Genomic DNA, 11,463 nt, shown 5'->3' on the forward strand with positions numbered 1-11,463 from the left:
TATATTTAAATTATTATGTTATGTATTATACTTTTAAATTAAAATTTCCATCTTATCATTTTACTTTTGTGCATTCTTCATAGTGAAAATTAATAATAATATCAAATTATATTAAAGTGATGAAAATTTTAAAAAATTGAAATATTATTAATTCGGGATGAAAGTAGTGTATATCAAATAATATATTTTTTAAAATGTCATATTACATTTAAAAAGAATAATGAATGTTAGATATTTAATTAATGACCTTATATTAAAAATAATGCGTTAATTACAAAATACTAGAAATATAATAAAATAATGAAAAAGTGAAATAGAGAGTGTGAATAGTAATTCTCCAAATTTGGAGAACTACTATTCACCTCTCTATAAATGAAGAATAGAGAGTTAATTAAAGAGTGGTTGGAGAACCCATTCTCTATTTTACTTTCTAAATATAGAGAATGAAGAGTAAAATAGAGGTGAATTGGAGATGGTCTAACATTGGATATATCAACTTTTAATATACAAAAATTTAAACAAACCACTATTCAAATGATTATTTCTCTAGTTTTAATTTATTTGATATATTTTTATTAGTTTGTTTTATTTTTATTTTTTTAATTTCAAATTTTTTAAATTACAAAATTAAAGAGCAGTTTGTATATTTAACATATCTTTAATTAAAATTATATGATTCAAAAGTCTTTTTAATTTTCTTAAATTTCGTATCGAATCAAAATAGGCCAAACAAATTGAAATAACTCAACCAAATTGTTGCAAAAGAACGCCACGTGGCAATATGAACAATAAGCATGCAGAGAGCTCCACTTGGATCAAAACATTTCAGAATAAATTTAACATGTAACCCCTCTCTAAATTAATTTAACTTTTAGCCCCCTCTTCCCCCCCTCCCCCCACCTTTTCCCCGTACAAATTGCCACTGTTGCCCTCACTGTTATCACCTTTCTTCTCTGTAGCTCCAAATATATAATAACACCATAGCCCATAACCCCTTTTCTATTTTCTCTCTCTTATTCTGCATTTTTGTTCTGATTCGGAATTTTTTTCTTTATTTGGGTTCCTTTTCTACCGTCAAATACTCAATTGAACTAATTAGAAAACCATATATTCGGTTTCTGTCTCTCTACCTCTTCACCATTTCTAGCTTCTTCTCTTTCTCTCTCTACAACTTTTTTTCTTCTGGGTTTTGATTCTGACTGCAAGATGAAGGTATCTCTGATAAATTATTTATACTCTTATCTGATTTTGCCTTTTTTGTTATTCCACTTTCGGAATATTTCATAAGATGCATAACTTTTGCTTTGCATTTACTTTTGGGTGTCGGGTTTTTTGGGGTTTTATTGATTCTTTAGAGTGTTTTTTTTCTTCTTAATTTGGTCGGTGGTTGATTCTTTTGTATTTTGATTTGTTTGCTCTGTTTTGTTGGTACTATTTTTAATTTTTAATTTTGCAGAAAATTGATTTTATTTTTTCACTTTTTTTCTGCAGAAATTTATCTTGAATTTGGAGGTGCATGATGTAAGAGACAAGCGCAAGGCCTTGAAAACGGTCTCTGCTCTTCCAGGTACTGAAAAAAATGTTATTTTTCGTGTATTTTTTCATGTATCAAAATTTCAAGCTAAAATGGTGTTGGGGGGTGGGGGAGTGTTTCCAATTAATTTATTTTACAATTTAAAAGCTAAAACTGGTGATAGAATATTTCGAATTATCGATGGTTGCTTACGGGTTATGTTGCTCGAATACTCTAAAAATATTGCCACTCGCAGGTTAGATTCTTCATAAATGCACTATTTTTGATAATCCCACATGAATGTAGACATTTTTAAAGAGTTGGAGCAACATAGTCTTTGGGGATTTCATATCACATGGCCAAACGGACCCTTAATATTAAGCAACTAGTGTCATCTGACACCTCTTCGTCGAAAAATTTGATTGATATGTATGGTGAATAAAATTAAATGAAAATTAGTATAGGCATACCGGTTTAACGACTACAAGTAATTCTTTTGATGTAAATATGTATATCTTTAGCAAAAAGGAAAAGAATTTGGTTTTGGGTGATCAATTGAGTTGGTGGTGAGTCATTGTTAAAGGATTAGGAGGATCTAATACTGAAGATGGTAGTTCTCCAACTTGGATTAGGTACTAAGCCATTCACTACCAATAGTCTCCAAATTGGATTCTACTTTCAACTAATTGAAAAGAAAAAGAGAAGTCAATTTTTTCATCGATTCTGATGTGACCCCATGTCAAGTGGGGTCCACTACATGTAAGCTGTCCTCCATCTTCTTTCTTTGGGAGGATGAGTGGTTTTTGTTGAGCCGAGAGCCTATCAGAAATAGGCTCACCCTAGACCCTACTTGTGGAATTACTCTGGGTGTGTTGTTGTATATATATATATATATTATATTTTACATTTTTTAAGTTTTTTTTTCTTTTTTTGGTGATGATTACGACAGCACTACCTATAATAATATTGTCCTAAGAAATCATTCCATGAGTAGTTGTTCTATCAACTTCAATTGCTGCATTATTTTAAGTAGTGATCAATTCAATCTGCTGTCTAATGCTCTTTGGAGAATAATGATTTGCTATAGAATTAACCAAAACATGATGGTTGTGCAGTAACAGTTAAAATCTTGGTGACAAAGTTGCTCCATAACATTGTTTCCAATATAAGCGAAAATTCAGTTAGTTGAAGTGCCTAGAAGTCCGGATCTTTTGGTGACGGTTTCTTGACTTTGATATGTAAAATCTTTAAAATGAGACTAACTAGAGGATGTTATGATGAGATGTTGCAGGAATTGATGAAATCTCAATGGATATGAAAGGTAAGAAATTAACCATCATCGGAACAGTTGATCCAGTGAGTGTAGTGAGCAAACTACGGAAATTTTGGCCAGCGCACATAATCTCAGTAGGACCGGCCAAAGAGCCGGAGAAGAAAGAGGAACCAAAGAAAGAAGAGGCCAAGAAAGAGGAGGGTAAGAAGGAGGGCGAGGGCAAGAAAGAAGACTCTCCAAAGGAGGAAGGTAAGAAAGAGGAGGGCAAGAAGGAAGAAGGTAAGAAGGATGAAAATAAGAAAGACGAGCCCAAAAAGGACGGAGAGAAGAAGGTAGAACCACAGCCACAACCAATGGCAATGCCGATGCCGATGCCATTCCCACATCATCAAGGCTATAATCAATCTGTGGTTGGCATGGTACCGCCTTATCGGCCATATTATCCTCCTCCTCATATGCAAGCTATGCCCTATCGTCCATATTATCCTCCTCCCGCGCAAACATACTACCAGGTTCACCACAGCATGGAAGAGAATCCTAATTCATGTGTTATCGGTTAAATTGGTTCGTTGAGCGGATCAAATCAGATTATATTATCTATACATAGCTCTCCGTTCTTCTTGTTTTGAGTTGGTCTCGGGTTATATTCTATTAGCATGAACCGAGACTAACATTCAAGAACAGAGAAAATCCATTGTGAATACACAATGATCATGCCATCATATTTGTCTTTTCAGAATTAAGAAATTGTGTATAGAGAATTAAATAAGAGTTTTGCTAGCTCCCTTCTTTTTGCTTATAAATTCTTACAGAGAAATGCTCATTATGTTCACTCTATTCTTGGAGTTGTGGGGAACCCTTAAGGTCGTTTCGTTCGTGGACTAAGTTATTCTGAGATTATAGTTTAGAAATTGTAGTGTTTGGACCAATTTATAATTCAGGATTATGATTATGTTCCACCTTATGCTAGGAACCAAAGTAGCCTAATTTTAGGGAGGGACAAAATAGATTGTTAATTATTTAGTACAAAGAATGATTTGCGAGCAAGTTGCTTTATATATGTGTAGTTTTACATCTCTCTAATTCCCCATGTTCCTACTTAATATTATTTGTTACAAGTACAAGATAGTAAGACAAATTTTACAGGTGCATACTCTTGTAATTCTTTTATCATTTTCAGAAAAAACAAAATTTGGTGCTAGTCATGCTTCATTTCACATGAAAATCAAGCCACTGGGTTGTTTTATTCGATTTTAATTATTCTATAAACATGAGATTTTCTTTAAAAAATGTTATTATCAATAAACCTCACTATGTTGTAACTTTATGACATATTCTTGTCAATTAGTCAATGATGGGTATTCTCGTATTTTTGTTTTGTTCAAGAGGAAATAGTAGCAAACTATGTATTTAATTATTTATTTATTTTGTTTCCTATCCGAGGAGTTTCACTAAATTTGGATTCGTAAAATTCTTGAGGTAGGGATAAAACGCTTTCTAACAAAGATGATTTTATACCTAGAGGGACTCGAACCAAGACGTTTGTCCACTCCACCACAAGATTGGTGTATTTAATTCTGTTGAAGATGGTATATAAAAATCTTTGACCGCAGGCTTCAATGAAAGTGAATTAGCCATCTAAACGTTTGGACCATATAAATATAAATAGAGGTCCAGATTCAAAGTGTGCTGAATGTCACTTTTTTCTTATCTTTACTTTAAGCAATGTACCCCACCATTATAATATATGACTTTAGAAAACAAAGTGTTAGCCATTGAGAACAAAGTGAAGAAAGATTAATTACCCTATTGTTTGTGTGATGTAACATGTCACTTTTGGTGTTCCATGTTTTAATTTAATCTTGGTGCAAACATTATTTTCTATAAATCTTCCTTTTTTTATAAGTACATATGTTGGATTTTCCCATAACTTTTTGTTTGAATATTTTTTTGAGAAATACAAGGAGATATGTATAATATTGTAAATCATGTTGGAGATAAGTGTCAATGGAGGAATATTGTTGAAATTTACACAATCTTTTTGTTGTCTATGCCTACAATATTTACTATTCACCATAAAAAAAAAAAATCCTTAAAAAAGTAAATAAATGGGAAGACATGATCGCTTGGTGTACGATTTATTTATCGTACCGTGTGCCATTAAATTGAATATTGGTACTGAAAATGCTCTTCACATTTCGAAAAAAAATAATATATATTTTTTTAAAAAAAGGGGATGATATATGGTAAGGTAACCATCACGATTTTACACTTTATCTTTTGAAATTGTCACGTAAATGGATATATAAATCGGCCTTTTCACTTTTTAAGCTTTTAATAATTGATTCTTTTTACTTTTATTTATACATTTATTTGTTGTTTCACTTTGTAGTAAATTGAGGTCAGAATATAACCTATATGTGATCAACATCGAGAATAAGAATACTGGAGGATTCGAATTATATATTGATTTTTTTAGACAGATTAACATGATGAGATCGATGGTTGAGATCTAATTTAATATCATAACATTAGATAAAAGTGAAGTGCCATTACGGACGTGATCTACTCTTATTTTGAAGTTTTGAGTTTGAATCTTACGTAGAACCTCATCCTAACAAGCTTTTTACTTTTTAGTGGACCTATCATACACAATTTTGAATTAATTGAGTCAGTAAGGGAAAAAAAGAAAATAAAAGCGAATTTGTCCTTTCACTAATTAGTGTCACACGTTGTCAACAAATTAATTTTCTTAATTAAGGCAGACAAGTTTACTGAAAAATCTTTTTTGCTAGATTGGATTGAGGGTGACTTATTAATCTTTCCTTTCCTTTCTGTAGATTAAAGGTATTTTATTTGTGCATTTGTGTACATTCAAAAGAAAAGAGTGACAATTTTAATTTTATTACGTGTTTTTTTTTCCTTTCAAAGACAGCTAATTAATTATAATAAGCATATGTAGATAATTTTCTTAAAATTTAAGAACACAAACATACTGCTACTCATGGTGTGGCCAAGTTGAGTTAAGAATGATGAATGAATGATTCAATTATGTGTCAGCAGAATGTTTGGGCGGCATTTGTGGACAAAAGCAATGGGGCTCACAAGTACTCCGTGTCGTAATTTACGTGACATCATTAGTCTTTACACGAAATTTAAGAAAAAATAATTATTTTAAAAAATTTATGATCTAAAGTAAATCTTAAATATTCATGTGACTATAAATCATTTTACTAAGAATAAAACATAATATTAAATTTTAAATTATTTCTAATTATTTGTTTTTGCTTTTGAAGAGTAAGTTAAGATTGCGAAATTTCTAATTTTTCACGTATATGTGATATATATCCTTGTCTAGTGGAGTACTATGTCCTGTCCCTTTTCATGCCAAATCAACCCATGCACACACATGTTTTTTCTTATAGAAGATTTCAATTTTCATATCGAAAGATTCGAAAATAAACGATTCTAATTTTTGTCTTGAAAGATTCGGAAAAATAAAATGTCACATGAGCTACGATACGCTCCATTCCAAATCATTTGATATACAGCGATAGCCTAGTATTTCTTTCCAATACATGCAGCTAATATTTTGTTTTATTTTAAAGAATTTACATAAAGTTTTTTGCAGTAACATCACTTGCCTATCTTGGTTTTGGTCCATCTGCAAAAATAGAAGGACAAACTTCTTTCTTTTGACCTTTTTTTCCCATCTGTCCGACTTAATTTAAATTTGCATCAAGAAATTTTAGGGACTCCGAACTAAGGAGAACGCGAATTTAAGACTTTTGATTAATGATGAATGAGTACTTATCTTTCTATCACAACTCTGATTGATCTTTTCTATTGTCCTTGTTATTTCATTTTCCTATATTAAGCTAGCGTTAGACCATAGATTTTCAAATATTTTACAAATATTGTTTGGGTGAAAATTTGGGCGAAATTTTACCATGTGTTTGACCATAATATTTGGGAAACATATTTCACTATTTAGAAAAAATATGATTTATACCCATAAGTTTTAAAAATAATCAAAACTAACTATAAGTTTGTATTACAAGTCAATTGGATCTTCGTTGCAACAAATAACAAGTATTGGAGCAATGTGATAGTTTGGAGTGAGTGCAACAAACATCATTCCATACAACGTGAAGTAGACAAAACAAATGACTTTGTTACCTTGAACCGATTGTTCATCATTTTCATCAACAATCACATCATCACTTTCATATATATTCACTGAATATTTCATCACCACTTTGGTGTTCACGTAAAAAATTATGTAATACAACACAAGCAACTACTATAGAGGGTGTTTTTGCAAAAGATAAAAATTTGGTGTAGAATTTGAACTTTTAAAAGATCCCAAATAATGAGATTTGACCCAAATACTAATTTTTTCTAGTATTTGGGAATTTGGGTTATTTGCCAAATATATAATGGCAAATTGTATGGACAAATATTATTTGCAATTTTTTTTTTCAAATTTTACTTGGAAAATTTATGGCCAAACGGATCCTAAGTTGATTAACAAACGCATCTAAGTAGTTTTTTCAAAAAAAGTCTTTAAAGAGACAATAAGGCTGAAATGTCAAATTGCCACAATTTAGATGTTTGAATCAAAGTACCCATGCACGTTATACTTCTTTTTCTGATAAAAAAAAAATTGTTTTTCAGTATTATTAACAAATTTAGGATGTATTTGTAGAAATCTCACGTCTATCAAGAATTGTATTGATGAAAATAATGTTGGGTTACAAGCAGGGGCGTATACAGGAGGGGGTCACCGGGTTCACGTGAACCCATGGTCCCCTCCCGAAATCATATATAGTAGTGTTATATTTTTTTAAAATATTTAAATATAGATGCGTGAACCTAAACTCGAAGTATCATATAATGTAGTACGATGATGATTGTGCACCTCTCTAGGTGAGGTTAGAAATTTGAATATTTTATCTATCTTGATTTAGTTTTCTTTCTAAGATTTTGTAACTGATTTGGATAAATAAAAGTTAATTTTGGACCTATGATTTTAATTTTTAATTGGTTTTCTAGTAAAAAGAATCTAACCGATCAAATTTATGTTTTAGATCCACCTTTTTGTAATAGTGCACCCATCATCTATAAATTCTGGATACGCCTCTGGTTACAAGCTCCTTATATAGGAGAGAATTGTAGAGTCCTAAGTTAACTATACTTAGAGTTCTACTACAATACCTATTACTACTATAATAATAATAATAATAATAATAATGCAATTATAAATAATCTAATCCTAGTCGTAATATAATCCTAATCATAATATAATTCTAGTCATAATATAATTCTAGTCATAATATAATCCTAATTAATATAAGTAGTCTAATCCTAGTGCGACTCTAATTCTAGAGCAGTGTTGTAAACTCGTCAGTCAGCTTCGTTGGACCTGTTCCTTTGACATGTTCCAATCATCAGCTTTCTTCTTCATCAACACTTGTTGCAGACACATCAATCATAGCTTCGTTGGACATGTTCCTTTGACATGTTCCAATCGTCAGCTTCCTTCTTCTTCAACAGTATTCATCCTCTTTTACATTTCGTATAAAATTTGAATTCTGAATTTGTCGGTTACATTCTTATATATATATTATCATTGGATAAATAAATGACGAAATAAGTAGTATTCCAAACGATCACGTACTACAATATGTTGTATATTATTCTCATATATCAAATGTATTGTATTGTATTAGGAAAGGACTCAACTAACACCTCACATTTTTTTGTATTTATTTTATAAAAAAATAGCTACACATAATGCACAATTCTTGCATCATCCAGGGGCATGAGTCATGTTAATGATTTTTTACTTCACTTATTTTTTTTTTAGTTTTGGTGTTTACGTAATCAAGACAATCTACTTGAGTTAGTCATGTTTCCCACTATTTTATGAAAGTTTTGTTAATATCATAGTGATGCTTTTAGTTTGGACATGGAGAAATTTATTTACTTTTAAAAAGTAGAAAGTATTTTTATTAAATTATTCTTAATAAATTAATTAGTAGTAGGAATCAAATTTTATATATATACTACTTATAATTATAGTGAATTACAAATTTTACGTCTAATCATCAATTTCATTTGAGAAAATATATTACTTATAAATTGTTAATCAAACTTAAAATGTTCTCAAATAAAATTTTAAGTTAGTTAATTTTTTTTTGGTTGGGGAAGGGGCTGGTTTGAGGGTACAGGGCCGGAGTAGGGACAAAGTAAAATTTTTTTTTTTTTTAAAAAAGAATTTCTTTTTTTTTATTGGTTAGGGTCGGGGTAAGGGGTGGGGTAAAAACACAAATTGTAATTTGACGTAGAAGAAGAATTTTGGAAAATGTTTTCCTTAATTTTTGAAGAAAGTCATTTTCCTTAAATTTGAAGAAATAAGTTTATTTGGAAAATATTTTCCAAAACATTTAAGTCAACCAAACATGAGAAAATTGGAAAACATTTTCCAAAAAAAATGTTTTCTTCTTACCAAACACACCCATAATTGTAGTGAATGCTCTGAAAATCTTCAACAATATATATGTTTATTATATATAATTATATCGTTGAAGATTTTGTATAACTATAAATCATTTCATTTAAGATAAAAGAGAAACTTAAAAGTTAAATTATTTTTATTTATATAAATATGATATTCTATTTGAAACAGACTAAAGAATAAAGTGTGTCACATAAATTGACACGTATTATAATACTCCATAATTATCAAATTTATATCGGCCCCCAAGAAAAAGGCTCTTGATGACATGGAATGGTAGCAAAATGAGTCACTTGATGGATATGCAAACCAAAAAACTGGACAGTTATAATGTTAACGTCGTCATTAGCTAATAATATTCCTCGTGTCTTAATTTAATGAATATATAAATAATATTTATGTCATACCAAGACATGACTTAATTCTATAATTTTAAAAATTAATCGTATTAAGTAATAATAGGTTCAAAACAAACAAAGATTTTCCTAATATAATAATTGTTGCGACTCTTTTAAGTTTTAACAACTAGATCTCTTGGCCTTTCAAGTTCAACATTACGTATACGTGCTAAAAAAAGTTAAATTGAATAATATATTCCTGCACATTACCAAAAGATTGGAAAAAGTTTGTGCACTTTGCGTTTCAGCACTATTAATTGGATGATAAAAAGTAAAAAAAATGTGTTGTATGGGGGAACTACCTAAATAAATATTTGTGTTTGTACTTTGAAATGGAATAAATGGAAAGTTAACGTTGTTAGAGACAATTCGTCCATTTGTGGGCAAACTGTCTGTTTTAATTTGTGTTTTTAGGGAGGATCTCTTTTGATATGTGATGTCCAAAAAGTGTCTGTTTTGAATCGAGATCGTCAAATTGACGGGGCAAGGCCACAAAATGCTATGGTTATAACTTATAAATGATGAGAGTCCAAAAGCAGTTGCTGCCTCTTCATGGTTGTAATGGGCCAATCAAGCAACTAGTACAACACGATATAACATAGCCATGTATTCAAAGATATGTGAATATCATAATTAGCTAAAGAATAACTATAACTTATAGTGTGATTTCTGCAAATTGAAAAGGCATCCCACAAAAATATATTAATATAAAATTATAGGGGCTTATAAAGTTCCTACTATGGATGCATGGCAATAATTATATTTTTACTATGCTCCTGTATTTACTTGGTAAATATTTCTTTGTCAAATATGTAGTCTCAGGGAACTACGTCTGTGTTCACTTCTAGTAATGTTCAAAGCATTATAGTTCAACTCAACAATCAAGATATCTGAGAATAGCATGCTTCAACGACTCTAGTTTTGAGACAATTACTGCATCGGAATCTTCATTCTTTATTGTGGCAATTCCATGCTAACAAGTTAATTTCATGCCTACTTGCGGAACAAGCACATCAATATACACGAAAATAGAAATTGAAACTGGAACTTGATAACGAACCTGGACTAATCGAGATAGAGTCATGAATAATATGAATTTGTGACATATCGAAATTGTTTCATTTTTGCCAGAGCCATGGAAAAAGTATTCACTACTGCTTACAACACTTCATTCACTTATCTAGCTACTTCGAAACTGTTCAGCGAACACATGCTTGGAGTCTAATGTGTCTCTACAATATTGCGTAGATAGACTGATTATTGTAGGCAGATGTCTATAGTGATTTAAAAAAAAGTTTAATTACTACCAAAACACGATTATAGATAAATTCATCCAAAACATCTAGTTTCAGATTATGAGATTATCCACCTATAGTACCTCAACCTATGGCTCAAAAAACAAGAATATCACTGTATAATCACTCTGTCAGCTCAACTTGTAAATGAAGTTCTAGTATCAAGTAATTAGGATATTACCATCTTAATATTTTGTGATGATTATTTGGTTGTTTGTAGAAAATTTGTATAGTTGATATTCGATTGCGAAACTTACTATCTTAATTGTATAACCACATGTGATTGTGTGTGTGTTTTGGAACAACACACGCACACATTTAAGTGTATGGCAAGCACTATTGAATAAAAAGACGTGGTATCATTTATAAAGTAAATATTAATTCTAATTAATAAGATGTTAGTTATTTATGTTCAATATACTCTCTCCGTCCCATTTTATATGTCATTCTTTTTTATAAATAGC

The 11,463-nt window shown here is 30.5% G+C and overlaps 1 protein-coding gene across 1 annotated transcript; it reads left to right on the forward strand.

Annotated features, from left to right (window-relative positions):
* The first annotated feature begins 829 nt into the window (after positions 1 to 829).
* LOC102584008 (pollen-specific leucine-rich repeat extensin-like protein 1) lies at positions 830 to 3,621 on the forward strand. Its single transcript, XM_006339566.2, has 3 exons — positions 830 to 1,212; positions 1,492 to 1,567; positions 2,805 to 3,621. The coding sequence occupies exons 1-3, from the start codon at positions 1,207 to 1,209 to the stop codon at positions 3,344 to 3,346; spliced, it is 624 nt and encodes a 207-aa protein (XP_006339628.1). The 5' UTR covers positions 830 to 1,206; the 3' UTR covers positions 3,347 to 3,621.
* Positions 3,622 to 11,463: the final 7,842 nt, after the last annotated feature.

The sequence above is a fragment of the Solanum tuberosum genome, unplaced genomic scaffold (genome assembly GCF_000226075.1).
Source record: "Solanum tuberosum cultivar DM 1-3 516 R44 unplaced genomic scaffold, SolTub_3.0 scf00010, whole genome shotgun sequence".
Taxonomy (NCBI): domain Eukaryota; kingdom Viridiplantae; phylum Streptophyta; class Magnoliopsida; order Solanales; family Solanaceae; genus Solanum; species Solanum tuberosum.

Excerpts from the sequence above, each read along its gene's own strand:
- LOC102584008 (XM_006339566.2), top strand. Across the intron at positions 1,568-2,804 it reads AACGGTCTCTGCTCTTCCAG|GAATTGATGAAATCTCAATG; the intron begins GTACTGAAAAAA and ends GAGATGTTGCAG.